Consider the following 25928-nt stretch of genomic DNA (forward strand, 5'->3'; position numbering starts at 1 on the left):
CGAGGAAACATGAGCAATTCTTTTAGGAAAATTCTAATTCAACTGTTCCCAATGTTATAAACAATTTACACGAACTCTCAGGGACTCTGATTTCACCCACTATTGTAAATCTACAGGTAGTCTTCACTTAAGGACCATTCGTTCAGCGACCGTTCGAAATTACGACAGTGCTAAAAAAATGGCCTTATAACCTTATGACTCTTGCAGCACCCCCACAGTCATGTGATCAAAATTTGGGTGCTTGGCAGCCTGCCCGCATTTATGATTGCGGGGGTGTTTCAACTCACCCTACCCACCTATCTCCTCCCATCTCTGCCCTTTAGAAAGACCTGCACCCTGCCTTGCAGGGCAGCAAGCCAAGCCACGCCACATGATGCCGCTGTCCCAGCTGCAACCTGTGAGGCCCCTGTCCCGTTCCAGCCGTGCTGCGTGAGGCCATAGCAAGCTCCAGCCTCCCCAGCCTGCATTCCTTCACCCGTCTGCCTCCTCTCCCGGTTCCCCGCGCCTACCTTTCACCTTTTTCGCCCAGCCACCATGGACGAAGCAGAAGCGCCTGGCTGCCTTTGCTGAGTCCTTTTCGGACCCAGCTTCTCCAGTGAATGTTTCTTTCATGTGGCTCCCTTCAGAACACTGTTTTCAGAAGCTTACGCTATCCTCTCAGAGCCTCTGGAGACCTCTGAGCTCTCCAAAGAGCTCCGTTCACCAGAGAAGCTGGGTCCGAAAAGAACTCAGCAAAGGCAGCCAGGCACTTCTGCTTCACCCGCAGCAGCTGGGTGAAAAAGTTGAAAGGTAGGTGCGGGGAACTGGGAGAAGAGGCAGATGGGTGCAGGAATGCAGGCTGGGGAGGCTGGAGCTTGCTATGATAGCCCCATGCAGCACAGCTGGGATGGGACGCTGGCACAGCTGGGACGGGATGCCAGCCTAGCACAGTGAGGCTGGGCTTGCTGCCCTGCAAGGCAGGGTGCAGGGATTCCAGAAGGGCAGAGATGGGGGGGAGATAGGTGGGTGGGGAGAATTGAAGGCAGTGTTTGGGGCTGGGAGGAACAAAGCCCAGAATGGCTTGGATTGGGATGGGCGCTCAGGCTAACAATGGGTAAAATTCACTTAACAATGGCAGGGCGAATTGCCAGGATTGCTGTTGCTAAGCAATGCCATCTTGCTTTACAACAGCATGGCTTGGCGATGGAAATTCCAGGCTCAATTACTGTTGTTAAGTGAAGACTACCTGTATTTCATATCCACTACTTTGGTTCTGTACAAAGTTCTTATAATGTCTATTATTAAACAAATTCAAAATTTTTACTTATTTTGATTAATAATCAGTTCTTGAACTAGAACAAAAGATATAATTAAGCAGAGAAACCTAGAATGGTCAGTTAAATTTAGCATTTCATCATTTCCCTCCAGCAGTTTTAAATCATTCCATATCTTTTTTAAACATATTTCACCTCTGTAGCAATAATTCAGAAGCAGTGCTTTGAATGTTAACCTCTACTACTACAATGATAGCATTATGTATAGGAATTGCCTATTTTGTTCTAATTGTTGAAAGAATGCACACCAGTGAAAGGTCAGTTTGGCTGGAACAGTAATATTGTATACTGCCCAGACAAGGGATAGATAACCCTTTTAGTAACAGAGTACTAACTTTAAGGAGTTGAGTGCTACAGTAAGCAGAATATTGCTCCAAAGTGGGAAACGTCAGAATATTCCTTTTTATTCCTGTTTCTTGTAGGTGTAGAAACAGGAATTTTTTGCTATACATATACAGCAGTATATACTTATATAGCAGTAAGTATGGTAAATATATTGCAGCACTGCAGAACAGAATTCATGCTTTTTCTCCTTAAAATTATATGACTCTACCACTGATTTTCTGAAACTGAGCCAATGAAAGTTGCTGGTAACCTCAGTCAAGCTTGGGAGGCTATAAAAAGGGAATACGGGACCACAAATGGCCCTAGGGCTACCTGCTGCTTAACTCTAGAGGCAGAGGCATAGAGCACTAAGACATGAAAAATAAAATGGGAAGTGATCTCAGTTGTTAAGGTAAGGACAAAGGGAGGAAACAGAATATAGTCAGTTGCAATAAAGATACTCAAAGATGAAGAATACTCACACGCAAAATGTAATACAGGTACTCATTTAATGACCACTCATTTAGCCACCATTCAAAGTTAAGATGGCGCTGAACGAGGGGGACTTATGACAGGTCCTTGTAGTTGCGGCCATTGCAGCATCCCCGTGGTCACATGATTGTGATTCAGGTGTTTGGCAATCAGCCTGCAATTACATTGCAATGTCCCGCAGTCATGTGATCGCCATTTGCAACCTTTACTGCTGGCTACCAGTAAGCAAAGTCAATGGGGAAGCCAGCAGGAAGTTGCAAATGGCAATCGCATGACTGTGGGATGCTGCGACCATGCGGGATTGGCCTAATGACAGTAACTGGGACTTCCAGAACTGCTGTCATAAATTGGTGCAGTCATGTAATGCCACATTTTATGACTGTGTTGCTTAGTGACATTCCCGGTCCCAATTACCATCAATAAGCAAGGACTACCTATAGAACTAAATCAGTTTCTCCTACTTGCACAACTTCTTGTAGAACGCTCTTGAGAACTGCTGCAGAACTCCCTACTGTAACACCATAAGGAGTACTTGTACAAACATTGGTTAACATACGTTATTAGTATTGCCTCACAAACTGTTGAGGGTATCCTACAAAATTTCTGAAAAAGACCTATACAATGAAACAGTAGATTGCTTACATTCTCCTAAAGAAAGTCAAAGGTTTACTAGCCATTTTCTTACAAGGAAGGCAACCAGAAAGCTAGGAGAACTTGTAAAGTGGGGAGGCAGTTGCCAAGTGGACTGAGGGGGGAAAAAAGGAAAGGAAAAGGAAAAAACTAATGTTTTTTTACATAAAACAGAGAATGCTAACCCTTGTGAGAAAGTAAACTATAATTCCATGAAAAGGCATGGAGTTTTATTGATGTTAACTCTTGAAAAAGAAATTTCTATTGTATACTATTATTCATACAGTATTACTGCAAAATTTTTAATTGTTCATAATCAACAGGGAGTAAATGAGAGATAGAATGCAAAACCCATTGATATACTATGCTACCAGGAAAAGAATCAATGAGAGAACAATTTAAGAACTCTTAAGTTTATTATTTAGGTGTAGTGGAAACAAGATTTTAAAGCATATTACTTCGGCACATATAACATTAAGCTATAATACTTGAAACTGTGTCATTTATAAAACATAGTTTGTCATTTAGCATTATGTGTCAGTCCAGTTACTGACCTGTTCAGCAAACAATGGTTATAATAGCTAATGGCTTTTTGTATTGCACAGGTGGGACAGGATGTATATTCAGCCTTTTGCAAAGGAACTCAAGGTGGCATACTTAGGCCTTCTTCCTCCCATTCAGTTCCATCTAACTAACCAGTACTGTGGCCACCACTTTTATTGCTTCCATAGAACTTATCATGTTCAAAGGTCTGCATGTAACTTAAAAAGCTTAAACCAAATCTAAATAATACTTCTAATTCTTCTATGGCCATTATAATCTTACCTTTAGATAATGCCTCCTTGTATTTCTCTTTGGCAGAGTTCACTTCTTTAATTAATTGTCTATAACTAGATTTTAATTTTTCCAATTCAGTTTTTGTAACCTATCAAAAAACATGAACAGAAAAGAAATTGGCATATCAGTACATGCTATGAGGATTTACACATTACCTACAGAACCAAGCTAAAGCATGGAGCAATCTATGTAGAGCACTATTAAGCAGAAGCATTCTGAGTGCAACATTAGAATAATTCCATGGATCACCTTTTTGAGACAAAAGACCACAAGAATGATTTGGTTAGGAAACAACACTCTTCAACAGGGGCCCGTCTGTATATTCTCAGTAAAAGAAGCTACATTAGGGGTAAAGTTCCCTTTTCAGAGAAAACTGAATTCTCTCGTTTTGAAAAATGTAAGTTATAAAAACATAATTTGATTTTTTCTTGCTATATAGCCTAGAAATGCTGCAATTTGCCATGACAACTTGCTATAAGTAATAACATATCAGAATTACTTGGAAGTAATACTCCATTTCCATTTTTAACTTACCAAAGGAATTGTTATTTTTGTACATAATTTCCACAAAGGTTTATCCATTTGTTTTTAACTAAAATTTGGAAGTTAACAAGAAGAACTGGCAGTCAGAGAGAAAAATAAGAACATACTTTCAGTGAATGAAATGTGTATAATCATTTAAAATGTAATTTTAAATTATACCTTGAACATCTCTGCCTCAATTTGCTGGTGAACACCTACATAACTCTTCTTTATCTGCTGTTTGTCTTTAATCATCACAGTAAGTCTATGTAATGGCCCAGCATTCAAGTCTTCTGCATGTGTCTTCATGATCTTGCTAAGCTGCTCCGTTTGTTGCACAATGAGCAACCATGACTTAAAGAGAGATGAGAACTGATTTATTATTGGCTTAGAAACCAAAGACACAAGTGTAAACTTTCTAAAGATAAGAGATGTTTAAGTAGTTATTGGCAGAGATCACTTTACAGTAGGACTACACTTAGGAATTAAGTATAAATAGCAATTCAAATAAAGGGACATAAATACAACATATTTCAGTGTACATAAACAAGCACACTATTCTTTTTTATAAGAATTTTATTAAGTTTAAAGCAAAGATAAAAACTACAGAAAAACAAAAAAACTACAAAGAAAAAAAGAAAAAAACTAAAACGTGTGGAAACACAAGTGAAAAAATTTTCAAAGTTACAAAGAGGTGACTTCCAACTTTTAACAGCAAGGATACACAAACATTTCAAAATCAATCCCTTAACTCTATATAAAACTAAAATCACATTTCTATAAATCATTCCATTGGCACATTGTAAAATTTTTTATGATTTTTATTTATTTTCTATCCCACCTTTATTATTTTTATAAAAAAACTTAAGGTGGCGAACATACCTAATAGTCCTTCCTCCTCCTCTTTTCCCCACAACCACCACCCTGTGAAGTGAGTTGGGCTGAGAGAGAGTGACTGGCCCAAGGTCATCCAGTCAGCTTTCATGCCTAAGGCAGGACTAGAACTCTCAGTCTCCTGGTTTCTAGCCCATTGCCTTAACTACTAAATCACTAAATACAGGTAATCCCTCCCCTTACATAAGAAGAAAAAAAAGGAAAATTTATATAAACCTCCTAATCAACTCCCCACCCCACAGATAACATTTATTTCCTTCCTACTACTATTCTATACATTCCTATCTACTATAATAAAGATCAAACTAAAAAACATATAAAATTGTCTGCCATTGTGCTTGATAATACAACAGTTTAATAAACTTAATCATATTAAACCCAAAACTGTCCAAATACACATTTATTATTTTTTATTATACCTTAATAATCTTAATCCCCTTTGTTAAAGATAAATTAAATCAGCCAAACCCTAAAAGCAATCCAGATATTCTTAAACCCTTATCCCACTTCAAAATAAACCAGAGCATTTACATATCCTCACAATGAGCACAGAGCTTTTTTCTTTAAAAAGTTGAACAGCCCAACTGCCCCCCTCAAAAACTCTGACTTCTCTTCAGGAGATGACCCATACATCCCTTCTTTTCCATGGCATTCCACCAGAAGATCAATTTCACTTGTGGATTGCAACTCACTCTTGTCCTGTTCGGAGTATGTAGCCAGGCAAGGTCTTATAAAACTCTATATTAAATAACTATTTACAATAATTAAGTCGTTGAATACGAAGACTCGAATCAAGACGCCCAACTGGGCACAACAGACAGCGAAACAGGACTCTCACTGGACAGATAGACTGGATGCAACTGGAATGCAGTGTGCTGGAGGCAACAGATCTTGAACTGGAACAGTGTGCTGGAGCTGTTCTGACGCTGGATCACTGGCAATCTGGAACTGGGTTGGGTCTGGACATAGCAACTGGAGCTTTGAAGCAGGACTTGAACTCGAGACAAGGCTAGACTCGGCTGGAAGACCTGGACTAGGTGGAATTCTCAGGACTGAAAACTTGGAGCAAGACTCGGGACAAGGCTGGACTCAGCTGACAGCCCCAGGTTAGGCTGGACTCTCTGGACTAGAGGTTTGGAGCAAGGCTGGAAACTGGAAGCAAGGCTGCACTCACCTGGAAGCCCTGGACTAGGCTGAACTCTCTGGACTGGAGGCTTGAGGCAAGGCTTGGAACTTGGATCGAGGCAGGACTCGATTGGAAGCCCCAGACTAGACTGGATTCTCTGAACAGAGGGTTTGGAGCAAGACTTGGAGCTCGGACTGGACTGGCAACCAGATCCTAAACAAGATAGTTGTGAAATCCCTGGACATGACTGAGTGGACAAAGCATCGCTGTTCCAGACCGGGAGCCAACAGCGACACTGGAGATTCAGAGTGTGACTACACTGCTGGGGAGATCACGGAGTTGGATGCAAGGTGGTGGCTGCTGAGTGCGGCTGATGCTGATTCCTTGGTTGCAGCAGACACAGGATTCAATCCCTCCTCGTAGGGAAGTGAAGGCGTTAGTTCCTCTTCGGCAACAGACGCTGTCTCCGACATCGGTAGGGACTCTTCTTCCAAAGCTGCAGGCTTGGAGGATCAGTTGTCTCCAGCAGCTCGCTCTTCGCACGGCTGCCTTTTATTCTGGTCTTTGGCACGCTTGGAGTCTCCTGTAGCCAATCGGGCTGCTTTCTCCTTCGTGTGCTTTTCAGCTCATCTTTGGCGCACACTGATTGGAGGATTCAAATCCTCCCCCGAATCTTGCCCAATCAGCGCCATGGATTCTTCCCACGCCGCTGACTCATTCTGGAGTTTTGTTTTCCTGATTTCAGCCCGGTAAGTTTCCAATTCCTCCTCTGACTCAGAAAGAATTTTACTTTTCGAGTCAGAAGCAGGTGAGGTAGGCTTGATTCTGACAGCTCTCTCCCTTAAATCTCTCCAATTCGACTATCCAATCTTCATCCAGCATTTCAACAAAAATCCCGATCTCACTCTTAGAAGAAACATTTCTATCACTGTTGAATTCCTGAGTTTCATTCACAACATCCCCAACCAGATGACACATTTTAGACCTCATATTTTCTACAATGTCCTGAATGTCTTGCATAAAAACTTGGTAGGGTTTAGGAAAATGCTAGTATCTTCAAATTTAGTACAAAAATAATAACAGGGAGACAATTATTTACTCTCAATCCTCCTTAATATTTGGAGGGAAAACCAAGTCCAAAACTTAGAATTTAAAAAAAAAATAATCCCAAAAATAACGATAAGCACCAAGACAGCCTGTTTCTCCTTGTTGTAGAAAGCCTCTCTTAGGGTACGCGCACTTAAAAGAAATATAAATTGGGTGATTTAGAAATGCGGTGGCCGGTCTTAGTGTCCCTTTAAGGCTACAGTGCAGTTTAGAAAATGGTGACATCTCAGCCTCCCAGCTAGCTCTTACCAGTCGAACAGTGTTTGCGATCTTCTGGCTGCAAGTAGCCATTCGGAGGACAGATGGAGTAATTTCATGTGCTTTCCTTTTTTTGGAAAAACACTCCTGGGCTTCAGGAAAAACCTGCCTGAGCCCAACAAACTGCTGTGTTGTCAGTTCTGCCCGCTGAGCCCACGGGCACAGCTGTTCAGGCTGCCATGTCCTCACTGGAAGTACACAAGCACACTATTCTATATAAACGTGGAATAAAAACTGAGAGCAATTCTCAAAGCAACTGAGATACGATTACTTACACTGTATTGTAATATGTATTTATTTTCTATCGCCCACTTTATTTTTATAAATAATTCAAGGTGGTGAACATACCTAATATTCCTTCCTCCTCCTATTTTCCCGACAACAACTCTGTGAGGTGAGTTGGGCCGAGAGAAAGTGACTTGCCCAAGGTCACCCAGCCGGCTTTCATGCCTAAGGCAGGACTAGAACTCACAGACTCCTGGTTTCTAGCCCGTTGCCTTAACCACTAGACCAAACTTGGGGTAATATATATTTAGAACAGAATTCTTTAAGTTTTAATGTCTTAAAGTAATCTTGGTTCATAAAATAAACCACATACTGTATGAAAGAGAGATCAGAATAAGTAAAATCTGAAGAGTCCAATTAATTTTCAAAATAGACTCCCCAAAATAGCTAAAGAAAAAAAGGCAAAGATGTTCTAAAGAAACTGTCATCCTTAACTCTGAAAATCACCACTAAAGTTTACTTTGTTGGCCACAAATTGAAATATGCCCAACTAAAATGGTTTATTCTATTTCAATGCACATTATCAACATACAGGCAATCCTTGTTTAATAACCACTCGTTCAGTCACCATTTAAAGTTGGCGCTGATTGAGTGGTACTTATGACTGGTCCTCGAAATTCTAGCTGGCCCAGCACCCCCACGGTCACATGATTGTAATCTGAGAGTTTGGCAACCGGCTCTCACTTACAAAGGTTGAAGCGCCCCACGGTCATGTGATCACCATTTGCAACCTTCCCTGCCAGCTTGCCACAAGCAAAGTCAACAGGGAAATCAGCAAGGAAGGTCACAAGTCGCTCCAGTAAGTCGCTTACACTCTCCCCCATCCAGTGTCAACCACCCCGACCCTGCTATGCTCATGCTGGCCACCCACACACCCCAGCAGCAGCCATGCCTGGCCACACCTGTACCTCACTGGCCACACGTGCACCCTCCCCTGCCCAGCAGTAGCTACTTACTTCCCGCCAGCCTGCTTGCAAACCACCTGGGAGTTGCTTAATGACCCATGTTCCTCAGTTAACAATGGCAACAGGGAGTGCTTGGATTGCTGCTACTAAGCAAATCAGTCATATGATGTCACACTTTACAACTGCATTGCTTAGCAACAGAAATTCCAGTCCCAGTTACGATCGTTAAGCGAGGACTACCTATATGACCTTGTTAGCTCCATTTCAAATACCTTAAAAATGCCCATTAAGACCAAGACCAAAAGATTTACTTCTAAATGTCAAGACTGTAAAAATTACAGTTGCAGCGTGCATTCTGACATGCAAAGAGCAAAAATGGAATGTGCAATCATCCATGTCCTCCCCATTCACACACGTTAATTTGTTAGGAGAGTTTCTATACCTAACAAATATGAAGATGAGAGTCTAGATATTAATTAAAATGATTTTACATATGAAAGCATATTACTGAAACTATGAATACAAAAATAAATACACTTCACTATGTCAAAAGATACTGATATTCAGTTTTAAATAGAAAGTCCAAAAGTGGTTTCCAAGTAGAAACAAAGTTAGATGAATTATTTTCTTTAATCAATACAGTCAGTTTCACCATCTCTGCCAGCTTCATTAATTTCACCATCCATTCTTCCACTGTAGGATTTTGTAAGTCCTTCCATCTTTGTGCACATAAAAGTCTTGCTGCTGTTGTCATATATACAAACAGAGTCCCAAATTTTCTTTCAAACTGTTTAACCATCAAGCCTAAAACAAAAACTTCTGGTTTCAACTGTATGTTAACCTTAAGAACCTTTTGAATTAAAGTACATATCTGACCCCAATAAGTCTTAATTTTCTTACAAGTCCACCAGAGATAAAAAGTACCTTCATCTTGAGAACATTTCCAACATATATTTGTCATTCCCTTATACATCTTTGACTATTTGTCAGGTGTTAAGTATCAATGATACATCATCTTATAAAAATTCTTTCAAATTATAATTCAACATAAATTTCAAACCTTTGCTCCACATGTTTTCCCATTGATCAAGCATGATACTGTAACCAAAATTCTTTGCCCATTTAATCATATCTTCTTTACCAGCTTCTGACAAGCAAAGTCAATGGGGAAGCCAGCAGGTCACAAATGGCAAACACGTGACATGCTCATTTAACAACCTGTGATTTGCTTAACGACAGCAACTGGAATTGCTGTTGCTAAGAATTGCCGGAATTTCTGTTGCTAAGTGGCATAGTCACACGATGTCACACTTTAAAACTGCATCACTTAACAATGGAACTTCGAGTTCCAACTGCTGTCGTTAACTGAGAAGTACGTGCAATTAATTCAATAAAACAGGAACATGAATTATTGGGCCAAAAATTAGAAGGGAAGTATATGCAAAATGATTTATCTCAAAGAAGTTCACAAAACAAATCAAGTCCCCATACAGAACCTGTACGCCAAACCATTAAGTAGTTTAACATCAAGATAAACAAATTATGTTTATTCAAGTCTACAGAACTCAATAGAAACAGTAAGTTATATGCTTACAACTACGGTCTTAAAGTTACTCTGTGTTAACCATAAAGTTTATAAATTTGCAGATCATCATATTTAAAAAGTTTACTTACTTTAAATTTTACAATATTATTTTCTTACCTTTGATACATTACTAACATAATCCAGTTGTGAGGTACTCTCTTTATCAACCTGATTGCAAAGGTTCTGTAAAGTGGATGCATATTCTTTGTCACTTTTTATTCTCATGGCCATAAATTTCTTCACTGTTTCCAGTAGCCGTAACTCCCAATCTTGCAGTTTTAGCAAAGCTTCATGGGAATACTTCAAATCACTTCCAAACCCCATCTTTTTTCTTAAGGCACTAGATTTATCAAGAGCCAGTAGTGAAAATTATTTTTGCCAGCACATCTGTAAACATAACAAAATAATGACAAAGGTTGTTATTAAGATTATGATTACTTTTTATATGTAACTCAAGGAGGCGAACATACCTAATACTCTTGTCTCCTATTTTTCCCACAACAACCCTGTGAGGTGGGCTGGACTGAGAGAGTGTGACTGACCCAAAGTCTCCCAGCTGGCTTTTATGCCTAAGGGAGGCCTAGAACTCACAGTCCCCTGGTTTCTTGGCCTGCAACTTAACCACTACACCAAACTGGCTGTATATTTTACTGCATTTACAGACATAAGCATTCCCAAAGAAGAGCTAAGCACATTTATGGAGAAGGGACAAGCAATTCTTTTTTTCATTCACATAGCTGCAGAGTGAACTAACCATGGAGTAAAAGATCAAGTCCTTTTCTTCATCATCAGATCTGACTGGAGGGGCTTTACAGTGGAGAGTCCTTGTGTTGACCTTTCCCTCTCGACCCTCCCAATGGTTGATTTACAAACTGCTTTAACACATAATATAGTTTACTTAGCAACTGTGCAAACCAAGCCAAAATGGTATGTGAATGATAATCAAACAACTGTTGCTTAATGAACGATGGTTAAAAGAAATCTGATTTAGTGTGATAAATTAAGCCAACCACTGTTATAAGATGGCATTCAGAAGTGCTCCAGAAAGCAACTGATCTTAGACAAATAAAATATTTTTAAAATTCCCTATAGGTTTTTCCAAGATAATTTTTACCAAAGATACAATAAAGTTAACTATTCAAGATGCTTCCTTAAAAAAAAAGTTTCTTCCTTTACAGTAAATGTTTGGGTTTCTTTATAGATCTATAAAATGAACAAGGGAAAGGTCAAAGAAAGCAGAACATTGTTCTAAAGCATTTCTCCATTTTGATACAAGGCAAACCTAGGTCCCCATCTCTTTAATGGAATCGCAGTATAAATCTCTGATTCTTATTTCTCTTCTGAGTAGCTAAAAGCAACCTTTTGCATGGTGTTATGGTTCTCCTAAATGTGCGGTAGGAGAAATGCTCAGCTTAGAATCTGATTTGTCTTCCTGCAGAACTAGTACACAACAGTTTATAATATTGAATACCCCACAATCAGTAGAGTGAATTGAACGTACATCACATAATGTAAAATGACAAAATTCTTATAAAGTAGTCAAAACCAAGATAAAAGCCGAAGTCAGAATTAAAGTCAAAACAGCATATAAAACTGATTTGAAGCCATATAGCCCAAACTACATGCAAACAAAAGCTTGCAACTTATTTGCATACAAAACTACAGTTCATTTATTGTGCTAATCTATAAAATTCATTTGGGGGGCTTTTCCCCTTACATTTTTACTAGAATTTGGAACTAACTCTGCAAAATCTATGGCCAAAATTCTCAGGATACAGACAAGGCAGTTATTTGTAAAGCTGATCTTTCCAATCCTGCTGCTTCTCAAACTTTTTTAAAAATCTGAAACAGGACTTATCTGAGTTTTGGACAATACCAAAATACTATATAGAAGCACTTTTTTACCAGAAAGGTTTAAGCCATGTTTTCCATGGTGCTGGATGGCCATTCTAAAGGTATCCCATCAGCCCCAATTAACTTGGCATTGAATCCATGAAAATTATATTGTTGTATTTATGATGATTAAAAAGGAGTCAGAGAAAGATTTTTTGCTCCAGTCGTTATTCGGATCAGCAACTTTTAGTTATTTAATAGGCCTAAGATAGACATTGTTTTGAAAGCTGCAATTTTCTTAAATATCATTACTGATGTAAGACCTTCAGTGAATAATTTTGAATGTATACATACACACAAACATGTATCACATGTAATTATTTGACTAACAAAGTTGTTTTCATTTGAAGACAAAAGCAGTGACAATTGAACTATATTATATTACAAATATTTCTTCAGAACAATGCCAGAGTTGCACAGAACAATGCCAAAATTGCAATCAATAATATTCCTCACTATGCCAATAATGTATGGGTTATTCTTCTGTTTTAAACATATAGATTATAGAGAACAAAGTACTGCTCATACAGGAACATCTGTAAGTTGGCTGTAAATATCTTCTACTAGCAAGACTCATACATGTATGAGGTGATAAAAAGAGTGAAAGATTTTACCAGAACAGTGAGAGACAACTCAAATGAAAAGTAACACTGACACATCCTCAAAGGGTTTTCTGGGAAAGCCACATGTTTATTTATAAACATATATGGGTAAATGCCCTAGACAGAGCATGCTATAAATTTTAATGAAAATCATATTCTCTAGGTAAACTTGATAACAGAAAGGCAAAATATACATGTACCTTTTATAAAAGTTATTGTTCTGACATTCTTCCCTTTCCAACATTCACTCCTTGGTTTCTGGCTTAGCTCTTCCAGATTCCCCGTACTTTAGTAAACCTATGTAAAACAAAAGTTATATGATCCAGTTGACAAACCATACAATGTCACGGTTCTTGAATAGGGAGCCACATATTATGAAATACTGACTTCCTTACCTACCAAGTCTACATATTAGCAGAGGCATTTACATCTGGGGCATTTATTTCAGGTAGGACATTTACGGAACAGCTCCTAATCTTCTTTAATATATTGCTCTGGCTGAGAATCATATCCACGAGCACACTAAATTCTCTGTAACTACCTCTCACCCATGCTTACAAACTGCTTCCCAGCCAAAATTGGGCCAAAGCATCTAACACAGCCAAAATTAAAAGGGAAGTGCTCAGACTGACATGCAAAATCTGGTGAATCCTTAAAATTGTAATTCCAAATACCATTCATTATAAAAGAGTTAAATGAAAATGCCCCAGGAACCAATTCCCATAATCTTGTAACATCATTACAAATATATAAAAACACAATAGTATTGTATCAAATCACAGAACAAATCAATCCAGAGTTCACACTTGAGGTACGAATGACCAGCCTCAAATTACCATAATTTGAACACATTATGCAGAGAGCTAGCTCTCTTGAGAAGCATATAGTGCTAGGAAAGGTGGAAGGAAAGAGAAAAAGAGGACAACTAGCAGCAAGATGAATGGACTCAACTACAGCAGCAATAAGTGCAACATTGGAAGACCAGGTTAAGGACATATTATCCTGGAGAAGGTCTATCTACATGGTCACTTTGACAGGATGGCACATAATCATTAAATTGTATTAAATCCTATGACAATACCTTTGTGATCTATTCTCTAAGGGAAAAGTCAGTAGTATTGAACTAAAGTTCCATACAAAAGAGAAAAATATCACCCACATTTCTCACTTCAGTAATCTCAGGTGGTGATGAATCGCCAAGGCAACTGTCCCTATTTGTATAAACCTGCAATAATACATCATTTCTGAATACATAGGTATTATCAAAACTTAGACTATACCCATCTGAGAATACATTTTGTGAAATCAGTAAGACTTACTCTTGAATAGACACATACCGAATTGTATTATGCGGGCACAGCCACCTGATTGAAGTAAATGTGTGATGGGGCATACAATCTATTGATTTTCCCTTTTTGAGTTCATAGGCAGACTTAGAGTTTCCTCTTCCTGCTTTCCACTTGTCATCTAAGGCTAATGTTTTCTGAAATACCAACCTCAGCCCCAAACGTGATGTAGCAGGCTAAGGTCACCAGTCTTTTGTCATAGCCCTAAGAGTTATAACATTAGGGCAACTTATTTTCTGCCACTTAAGTTGAAACAGATGGGGGGGGGAGGAAATAGCAAGCATTGCTCCTTATTTGCAACATGCTGGTTTTTAACAGCAAGGTTTTAAGGCTTTTCCAGATGTTCTTAAATACTATAGCTCCAAAAGCAGGTATTTAGGTTATTTGCTGCAGTACATCAGCAAGGATTTCTGACTCTAATTGTTCAAAAATAAGTATCCCTACATTATACTGCCGCATGGAAGAATGTAAGCTTTTTTCAGGACTTATAATAAAAAAAACGCATGACCCAGAATTCTTTAACTCTAAGATACAGCACTTAACTCAAATTAATGATCTAAGGGTTCTACTAAAACCAACTGTAGGTTGGCTTTCATATTCGTATGTAAACATTGGGGTTCAAAGCATCACTTTAAGCCATAATGTACTTTGCTGTTTGGGGTTAGTACCACATGTGAATCAAACTACTGTGACTTGTAAACTATGAATTATGGGCTAGTTTTGTGAACTCAGCCACCATATCTTGCTAAAGCAAGCCATGGCTTAGTTGATGTGTGAGTTAAGACTGTATGGCATTTCAGATTTAAAGGCAAAAAGGTACATCAGAGAATGCAAGGGTAGCACCTGTTTGTAACTCCTTAAAGCATCTACTCCAAGTGTACAAATCCAGTGTATTTTATTTATATTGTTGGTCCTTTACTGATGGAACTATAATTTAGTATTAGCAGTGTTTATAAGGGGAGACTCATTTGATTTGATTTAGCTAACCATCTACTTATCAGTCTAAAAGGAAGTGATACTGTAAATTCTTCGAAGTCATCTCTTTCACTGACATAACTGAGGAATTTCATTTATACATGTGAACAGTTGTATGCCACCTACTCACAAAACTCTTAGCAGCTTATAATATAACAGCATAAATACAAAAATAAATAAAAACACACATCAATCTATTATTGCTGCCCAGTTAAGTTTCACTCTATTCCCCAAAGATCCTGCATCCATTTTAAGGGGTGTAATGTATAAGCAAAACAAGTCAAGAAAAACTACTGAAAACCAGAATTTGCTGTTAGTAGAAATGTTGGTTCTGCAAAACTCAACATTCTAATAATCTAGTTAATTTCAAATATTCTGGACTGTCACCATTTTAGCATTACGCACTAAAAATGGACTCATCATTCAAAGTAGCATATAAAACTTCTAACGGATGGAAAAGGGGAAACTGATACAGGAGGAGAAAGAATAGCTGCTGTTATCTAGCCAAAACAAGATTTAGGAATTCACTTCAGAGGTTGTAGTGTACATGCTTTGAAAAAATGGTTGGGATGTGCAGTTCAAACCCATTTACCTTGAGGCACCTCCATTGAGTTCTGTGATGCTTATTCCAATAAAAGATTGCATTTGATGGTACAGGTAGTCTTCACTTAACAACTGGCCGCTTAAAGGCTGTTCAAAGTTACAATGGTACCCCAAAAGTAGATTTCCGACGGAGGCCCGAAATTATGACCCTCACAACGCCTCTGCAATCACATGACCAAAATTTGGCCATCCCGGAAGTTATTTAGGGTTATTTAGGGTCACATGTCCGCCCTTTGGAACCAGGAAGTCCTCCAGGCTTATGACGCTGGATTTCGGAGGCAGCAGACCCAGTCACATGGTTGCACTACTTACTGTGATTTAGCAGCCGGCAGAGAGAGCCTTGTGTGTGTGCCTTATAGTACTATACAGGAAGGGTAAGTACTTTTTCTATGCAATACTGTACTTATGCTTGCCTTTAATTTTTTTCCCAGATTTTGTTTAACTTAAGTAGAGATTTGTATGGTGCCATGCATGTTCCATCCTCTGCCTGTCTGATTTTTAATTATATTTAACAATACTGAATGCTGATTTACTGTTTTTAAAACAGTTTTACAAAAATCAGATTTATATACAGTACTGTACAAAAACAAGCATAAGTACTACTGTTCTACAGTACAGTACTAAACAGGTTTAAAGGTATAGTATTGTACAGTACTGTACCTCTAAACCTGTTTAGTACTGTACTGTAGAACAAAGATTCCAATGAAGACCTTACAGTAAGTTTTTAATAATCAACCAGTAATATTAGTTGAAAATAACAGTAATATGAACTGAAAATACTACTACTGTAGCCACAGAAGCATTTCCATAGTCATGTTTTGGTGGAAAACTTTTGACTATCACACTCCGCCTCCCACAATACTGCAAAGTAACTCCTGGCTCACTTAACAACTGCATTGTTCGCTTAATAACCAAAGGAAACCACCAGCCCCTATCTTGAATCACTTAATGACCGCTGTGACTTATTTAACACCTGCAGCAAAAAAAGGCTGTAAAAATGAGTCTGGCTCACTTAACAACCATTATGACTTACAACCAAAAATCTGGGCTCAATTGTGGTTGTTAAGAGAAGACTACCTGTAACTGCTTCCTCTCTAGAAAGCAGCTCTCTATAATTTCTTTAAAGAAGTTAGTTTTCTGGAGATGACTTTTTTTCTTTTAATCATCCCTGGTGGCCTGCCCCGTTAAAAAAAATTGCAGAAATCCAGAATTTATCCTAGGTAAATCACCTGAGCCCTAGCTTTAAAAAAAAAAAAAAATAGCTCACTCTATGTTTAAATGATCCTTTCAATTTCTCACCATATCTTTCCCTACTTTGGGAGCTTCAGTTCATCCATTTCAAGAGGAAATGAGTAAGAGCTCCATTGTAAACTAAAAGCCCAAATTGTACCTTTTCTACCTATCAACTCAAGTTTAAAAAGAAAAAGCTGCACAAAACTTTCTAATTACTATCTAATGACACAGCTCTTATCACTAAACATACATGAAGTAACTACATAGAGGCACTGACTAATGCTGTCTGTAACTGCAAAAGAAAACAGATCACCTATCCAGATTTTTTTAATCTTCAGCAGCTGGGTGTGACTTGTAATTAGGGGAGTGAAGAAATTTATTTCTCCAACATTTTGTTCACTGTTGACAAAGTAAACTGTAAGGATCTCTTCATGGCAGAACACTTGAGGTATATAAGTACAGCGGAGGCACTTATATCTTTATCTGTTAATACAGAATAGGTAACATCTGTGAGCTCGAAGTACTGACTACTACAAATGTGTTTTACTCAAAAGTAAATGCTGTTGTTTTCAATATTATTTATTCTAAAGTGTATATAAGACCGTAGCCATAAACATAAATTCTGAAAATATAGTTTGGTGACACATAGAGACACTACAATGAAAATAACTTCTTCTTCTTATTATTATTATTATTCTTATTATTATTATATTTGGGATAGATGGCAGACAGCAGATTTAGGAGTTTACAGAGTAGTAACAAAGAGGAAGAGAAAAATATAATTTCTCGAATCTATTTCCCCCCACTCCTCTTGCTAGAACAATTCCAACTAATTTCTTTCTTCTGATTCACAGACTTTTTTATGCCAAGAAAGCACAAGCATCTAAGTAATTACATTTGGGTAAGCAAAGTGAATTCATCTGTTTGGACATGCAAGGGAGGGGAGATAACTTTGTTGCCTTACAGCTTTCTACTCTAGAGTTGAAAGTCATCTGAAGAAGTATTTCAGGGACAACTACTGATATGAATAAGTCTGGGGAAATAAAAAATGGAAATAAAATGCTTTCATCTGGAATGGAATAACATGACACACCAGGAACTATTATTCTGAAATAACTGATATTATTCATAGGGTGGTTGTTGAAGTGAAAAAGTAGTGGAGATATAAATCTAATCAATAAGTAATCAATAAATAAGCCCCAGTATGCTCAGTAGGATTTATTTCTGGATACATACATACTGGATTGTACCACAGTTAACATAACTAGCCTAGTCTTTTCCTTTAAAAAGAAAAAGACTTCAAGTGGAATGTTCAAAAGTCTCTAAACAGATTGCAAGCTTACTTGCTGAATAATTCTCCAACTAATAGAGTAAACCAAAAACAAACAAAAAGGAGTAGTGATATTTAAGGCAAATCTGCTTAAAATGTTACACCTAGGCAAGATAGCCAGTTTGGTCTAGTGGTTAAGGCAACGGGCTAGAAACCAGGAGTCTGTGAGTTCTAGTCCCAACCTTAGGCATGAAAGCCAGCTGGGTGACCTTGGCCCAGTCACTCTCTCTCAGCCCAACTCACCTCACAGGGCTGTTGTTGTGGGGAGAGGAGGAAGGAGTATTTGGTATGTCCACCACCTTGAGTTATTTATGAAAATAATAAAGGTGGTATAGAAAATAAATAAATAAACCTTGAATGACGTCAGAAACTTACTAGGTTCAGCCCTGGTTAATAAATGGATGAGGAACTACCTGAGAATTCCAGGGCTGTTGGCTATGGGGAAGATCAAAAAACATACCAAAGAAAGATAATAGCAAACTATTCCCATGAGAAAATTGCATGGTTGCAGTCATATACAATGGTTGTAATCTTATCTCTGAACACACTTATTGTATCTGAAAACACTTGAAAAAATATTTATTGAAGCCCACTCTTTATTTAGACAGAAAAGCAGATTAATGAGAAGTTATTGAATAGTATTTTTTTTGTCCTAGGGCAGAAAGTTGAAGACAAAGAACAAAAATGTTCAATACTACCTCTAGCCAGCGAGTATACAAGAGAAGACAGAGGATTCTATTTCTCAATAATCTTCCCTGATAATCATAGAGGGAATAAAATCTAAAGCACAATAGAAGCTGCCTCTACCTTGCAGCATGGGAAGTTCAGCTCAAAAACTGGAATTTACCCCATTCTCTGGGCTCTTCCTTTGAAGGAGTTGGTGGTAAGCATTGCGCCCAACTAGCTAAATCTTCCTTGTTACTCCAATGAAAGCAGTCAAAAGAGTGGGCAGAAATGCTACTTTGTTGAGTTTCTATCTGCACAATTATTTAGAACTTTAGAAAAGGGTCCTACCAATATGCTAGTAACAGCTCCATTAATCTGTGATGTCGAATTCTAAGGAAGGTTTCAGTACTCTTGAATACTGCCTAGGTTCAGTAATGGGTTAGATGATGGGGAAAAAAAAACAGCTGAAATTATATCCAGACAAAATGTAAGTGCTGATGGGACTGTATTCTCCTTGAATGAGCAAGTCTGAAGCCCAGGAATGCTCCTTGGTTTTCAGTGTGTTAGGTTCTTAGGAGGAACTATGGCAAAGAGTATATTTGCATAATTTATTTAATAATAATTTGTATGCTGCATACTCACTAGACTACTTAGAAAAAACTACATTAATATCATGCAACTCCTTTCATTGCTGTCACTTGTTTATTTATTTGTCATACTTATATAGTCACCCATCTCACAATCAAGTGACTCTGGGTGGCGTACAACAAAGTTGTACACCACCAAACAAAATATACAAATTAATATTAATATTAAAAACTGTAAAATTATAAAAGGCACAAAACTGAAAACAGAATAAAAGATTAGGCAAAGAGGAGGTGTTAATTACACAGGAGCCATGTCAATATTTCACCCGTCCCCTGGGGTCCCCAGGCCTGCTGACACAACTATGTCTTGAGGTACCTCCAGAAAGCTAAAAGGGACGAGGCCCACCTCACCTCGGGCAGAAGGATGTTCCACAAAGTGAGGGCCATAGCAGAAAAGGCCCACTGCCTAAGGCCTGCCAAATGAAACTCCCTAGTCAATGGGACCCACAGCATGCCCTCACTGCTGGATGCGGTGGGACAACAGATACAATCAGGGAGAGGTTAATAAGAATCTCCCATTCTAAAAGCCCTATGAAAGTCTTGTAACACAACTGTGCACAAGGCACAATTATGCTTAGCACACCAATTGCAACTGTTCCTAGGTTGGTCAGTTTTCACAACAGTAACTCAGGCTTTGCAGTTTCACTGTTGCAGTATGTTCAATCTACAGCTTCCAAGCAGCTTTTGAGAGTAACCTGAACTGATGAAAATGCAGCAGGTAGGTTGTTATTCAGTGCCCATACTGGGATCCCGTGAAGTCCATGTTAAAAGGATTGCACCAATAGCCCCCTGCTTTCCAGGTATTATTCAGTGTTAGCGTTAACTTTCACAGCCTAAACAGTCTAGGGTTTGATTATCTGAGATATACCATTTCCTGTTATTAGCAACTAATAACTAGAGAAGAAACCCTTTTGAAGATGCTTCTACTTTCAGATTAGGCACTCAGGGGATAGACTTCTCCTCTATCATTCTAGGCTATAGAATTCATTGACTCAGGACTTCTACCCCTTATATTTTCAAAAGTTCATGGGAGACACTTTATCTCTTTAGGCAGCCATTAAACAACAATTTAGCATTCCACTTTATTTTCTATTTTTGTTCTCTTTGTATTTGTTAACCACTTTGTTGAATTTAATAGAAAAATTGGATATAAACTGAGTAAGCAATTGTAATATTAAGAAATATAATGTATTCCCTGCTTGCCACTTTTTCCTGATCTAACACCCTCCCTCCTATCATATTGCAACCCATCCTTAAGGGAAAAAAAATTGTCCTGTTATGTGTATCATTTATATTTCCCGCAATTTTCAAATTCCTCCAGTTCCTTATATTGGAACTTGTATCAACTTTTTGAGTATTTAAATTCCTTGATTCATATACTCTAAACCAAAGGTTAGAAGCCTGTAGCTCTTACAGAAACATATTTAGCTCATGCAACCATATTTTGACTCCACAGCCAATATGAATTATTACAATCTATAATTAAGATCAGGAAATATTTAGTTAACAACCATTTCTCTAATTAGCTAATTTTCTCATAACCAACAATTTCCAGCAAGAAAACGAAGTATAGCCTCAAACAACTTCACGCTAAACTGGGAAGAGAAGATGCATGCAGAGAATATACTTGCTCCTTTCTTGGCTTGACCTCCCAAACTACCCCAGAGATTTAAGTGTTGTTTATTACATAATTAGAGTAACGAAAGAGCCAGTACAAGTGTCTGTGCACACTTTTACTCAAAACAGTTTGCTTTGCCATTTTTCTATATAACATGTATTCACTTTTATTAAGCACTGAGACAAACTGACATCATGATATTTACATGTATTAGGCTATGTATACTACAATGTATAATTTACTGAAAAGTTATTAGCCCAACTGCAGTGTCGGCTTACTCAACAAATTACAAACACTGTGGCTTAATACAACTTGGAAACACCCCCCACCCCTTTGATATGAAGACTGAATGGTTCCTAAAATACATTTTGTCAAACCCCCCCTCCCTCAAAAAAAACTATTGACTTAACATACAGTAAGGGAATATGCTGGAATGCATTGATAAGCTAACTTACAAAAGGGACCTTAGTTACTGAAATATTATTTCAATTTGGACAAAAGCATAGAATCTCAGGTGGCCTTTCTCTGAACCCATTCATTAATAATCTAAGATTAAACTGAAATCAGTTGTTCACTGATCTAAGAGCTACACATTTAGGTCAATGAGTTCTCCTCTTGAGATCATGCTCTCAGACAAAAAGAAGTCTATTTCATTTTCCATAAATTGTTTGCCTGCCCTGATCTATCTCCCAGGTTCTTTGGATAGGTTGATGGTGTTCTAAAGCTACATCTTCCCTAAAGATCTGAACCCAGAATACAAACTCTGTTGCCAAACAAAGCAAATTAAAATGCATGAATTCTCACTATTCAACAGTAATTACCACTTTAATTATTGAGTATATAAAATTCAGGAAGCAACTCTATCCTCTGCCAATTTAGCATTTGTAGTCTCATCAGCTACAACTAAAAACATATCATAAAGCAAGACCTTGTATATAACTTGGCTCCATGTAAGATAAGTGTATGTAGAGTCACAAACATAATTTGTGGATTTAAAAATAGCAGGTTCCAATTAAATAGAAGTTGAGCAGCTGAAGATGAATTGACAACTGCTCAGTTAGACCCTCAGTTAGGGTTAGAACCCTAACTGTAACACTCCCATCTAGTTACATTTTTGTTTAAACCCCTACAATTTAAAAAAGAAAAAATACAGTAATTTTTCAAAAATGTTCTAAAATCAGAACATCACCTTTAGTTCCACAACTAAAACTGAGTTTCATGAGAAGGATTGCAACTTCAACCATCAGCTGCAAAGTTCAATTAGGGTGCTGGGAAATGACCATTTCTCATGTTTCTGTATCCTCCTGTGTGGAGGCAAATGAAGATACAGGTAGTTCTTGAGTTACAAGGGCAATTGGGAACTGTGATGTCACGTGACCATGTCACTTAGCAACAGCAATCCATGCAGTCATCGCCATCATTAAATGAGGATCATGGGTTGTTAAGTGAGCACCTCCTTGCAACTTCCTGCCAGCTTCCAACAACCAAGGTTGGGGAAGCCAGCAGGAAGTTGCAAGTCCCAGGTGGCTTGCAAGCAGGCCAACAGGCAGATAAGTGGCTGATGGGAGAGGGAGCGAGGAGGTGCGTGTGTGGCCAGGGAGGCATGAGCGCAGTGGGGTTTGGAGTGATTGCTGCCAGGTGTGCAAGTGGCAGGGGAGGCACAGCATGAGCACGGCAAGGCTTGGGGTGGCTGCTGCTGTGTGGGAGAGCGAGCGAGGTGTGTGGGTGGCCAGGGAGGTATTGTACGAATGCGGCGGGGCTTGGTTGATTTTGCTTGTGGGAAGCTGGCAGGGAAGGTTACAGATCATGATCACATGTCTGCAGGACACTGAAACTGTCATAAGTGCAAGCCTGCTGACAAGAGCCCAGATTGTGATCACATGATCAGTTGTAACCACCACTCATTCAACACTATCATAACTTTGATCGCTTAACCAACAACTTTGGTTGTTAACCAAGGACTACCTGTATAACATACCTTCCTCTAATTCCCTGGAAAGTAGCACAACAAAAGTTGTGGTTAAGGCAACTGGCTAGAAACCAAGAGACCGAGAGTTCTAGTCCCTCCTTAGGCATGAAAGCCGGCTGGGTGACCTTGGGCCAGTCACTCTCCCTCAGCCCAACTCACCTCACAGGGTTGTTGTTGTGGGGAAAAGAGGAGGGAGGAGTATTAGGTATGTTTGCCGCTTTGAGTTATTTATAAAAAATACAAGCGGGATAGAAAAAATTAAACTCATGCACAGATGCCCCCACAGCTACAGAAAGACACATAATTAAAGTGCATATTAACTTACATTAAACAAAACAAATGGGAAGAAATTTTGAGACATTTTGAGAAAGGTTTAGGACTAGAAACAGGAATACAATTTAAAATGAGAAAATCCCTTAGATTCTGATATATTTCCTGTCTTAGTTCTTAACCCTACTCCCATATGATTATATTTATGCAGCTGGATCAACCATGCATACAAGTTCGCACAATTCTGTACTTTTAATGTTTTAAAACATGGTTGTCTGTAATTTACATTCTACCACTCAGTCTGGTAATGATAAGGAACAACACCCTAAATAAAGTTGTCAACAAAGGTTCACTTTTTTATATTATGATTTTATTGTAAGACTCTTACATGATCAGTAAAGAAAATTCCAATGGAGAAAAACATTAAAATGTATGAAGTTGCCCAATACAGAATCAGGCCATTATTTATTTATTATATTTATATATCATATTATCCCACCTAGCTCTATGTTGTATTCATGGATGGACAACAGTTTTCCAGGTTTCAGATATCAGTTCTATTAGACTTCCTAAAGTTGCTGGGGACTGAACTGTATTTCAAGAATTACTAATCAACGGCTCTACTATCCTCATGCACTTAAGAGTATTTTTCTATACTTTTCCATGAAGCCAATACAAGATCCAACATTCATTCCTCCAAACTCTGCTTCTAATAAGTAGAAAATGTTTATTATTCTAACAACATATATCTTAACAATTAAGTGCTTGCCATATTAATAAAGATGTCATTCAGGGCCATTTTTCTGGGATCCCATGTCTGACCTCCACAGCTGCAATACACTCCCAGAAGAGATACATTTGGTTTAAGGACCCATACATTTTAAAGCAGCTTCCCCCTTCCAAATACATGTTACAAATCGTGTGTGTGTGTATACACACAGACAGACACACATTGAATATCAATATCACAAAGGCATTAAGTGCAAGCCAGTTCAAAATTGGCTGGAAATCTATCTGCTAATGTAATCACTTTTACCCCACCAAACTTTTGTAATAGTACAAAAACAAAGTTTTATGGGTAAATAACAGCTCCTAATAGCTGATGTTCTTGTATCTATTCACCCAACTTATACAATCCAAGCATTAAGACGTAATGTTTCTGCTAGGCCAAGTATTAAAATATGAAGTGTTAGACTGCTACCTTCAACATATAATGGCCTCTGAGGAGACCTGAGAAACTTGGGTTTTTAAATAGTTCCAACCTTCTACTATTGCACACAGCAAAAGTAATTTAATACAGCTTGTCTATTTAACTTCACGTTGTGCACGTGGATTTTTTCTTCAGTATTCTTTCCCTTAAAAAAAAACCCAACTGCCTCCTTGACAAGTGAAACAGTTGGAGCCAAGAAAGCAGCTTTACAACATATTAAATATTATACAAGTGAAAAGGAATCTGGGTCTCTTCGTATACAGAATTCTGCCATCACACCTTTCAAGTGCCAGAGTTATCCCTTAAAGCAAGCCATGGTGGGTAACGACGAACAGGGCAAGCGCACATCAGCAAAAGGACAGAGACGGGGAGGAAGCTCCGACGCCCGTGCAAATCGAAAGCTCGAAAAATTCCTCCCAGCGAGTCCCAAGTGACCCGGTCGAGGAAACGGAGGATGACCGGGTGGCGGAGGAGGCAGGAGAGCCGCCGGCCCAGGAAGGCAGGCCAAACAGTAGACGCCAGCCCGCGTCCTCCCAAGATGACCGGGGGACCACGTCCGGGCAGCACCGTGCTGCCCAAGCAAGCCCCGGTGCTGGCCGCAACAGCAGCTGCGCCTCCCTTCTGCCTCGCTTCCTTCCTTTATCCTCGAAAGCGATCCCGGCGCCGCCCCCGCCCACCCGTCGGGCCTAGGCGCCCGCACCTCTCACAAGCCTAGCACCCCTTCAAGGGGCCCCAGGCCCCTGCCGCGCACCCTCCGTCCGCCCAGCCGCGGTCAAGCACAAAGCCCCACCGGCGGCACAACAAACCCCAAGCGCAACATCCACCTACCTGACAAGCTGAGCCCCTCCACCACAATACGCCTGCCACCCGCCCCGCCTATGTCACGGGCGGACGCCCCGGCGAATCCGCGCTTACTTCTCCCGCCGGCGACAGCCAATCGGCTCCAAAGCAGATCAACCCCGACAGCCAATCCACACGCCTTCCAGCCCTCTCGGCTATGGGGGAGGCAACTGGCCAGTAAACCAATGAATGGAGGCGAAAGTGGTGTCCTCGGTCCTCAAAGCGGAAAGGCTATTGGTTGAATCGCGTGGATGGGGTGGGCCAACGAGTGGGGTTTGAATTGATTTCCTCTCCTCGAGTAAGGAGGAGTGAGTTTAGTATCCCATCAAGGAAAACACGGGTGGGACGTGGGAGCAGAGGGATGGGTATGGGAATATATGGTTCTTTCTGCTATAACCCTGATTATATAGTAAACTGGATGTTTCGGGCGTAGCTCATCAGTGGTTTT

The 25928-nt window shown here is 39.2% G+C and overlaps 1 protein-coding gene across 2 annotated transcripts in view; it reads right to left on the reverse strand.

The window, feature by feature from the left end:
* The window catches only part of FER (FER tyrosine kinase), a 180329-nt gene extending 154795 nt beyond the window's left edge, over nucleotides 1-25534 (reverse strand). For both annotated transcript variants that reach the window (XM_063295348.1, XM_063295347.1), the window contains exons 1-5: nucleotides 25469-25534; nucleotides 12974-13070; nucleotides 10396-10665; nucleotides 4299-4472; nucleotides 3585-3684 (exon numbers count right to left, since the gene is read on the reverse strand). In XM_063295348.1, the coding sequence (XP_063151418.1) occupies nucleotides 3585-3684; nucleotides 4299-4472; nucleotides 10396-10602 (481 nt within the window). In that variant the 5' untranslated portion in view covers nucleotides 10603-10665; nucleotides 12974-13070; nucleotides 25469-25534. The remainder of the gene's footprint in view (nucleotides 1-3584; nucleotides 3685-4298; nucleotides 4473-10395; nucleotides 10666-12973; nucleotides 13071-25468) is intronic.
* Nucleotides 25535-25928: the final 394 nt, after the last annotated feature.

This window comes from Candoia aspera, chromosome 2 (genome assembly GCF_035149785.1).
Source record: "Candoia aspera isolate rCanAsp1 chromosome 2, rCanAsp1.hap2, whole genome shotgun sequence".
Classification (NCBI taxonomy): Eukaryota; Metazoa; Chordata; class Lepidosauria; order Squamata; family Boidae; genus Candoia; species Candoia aspera.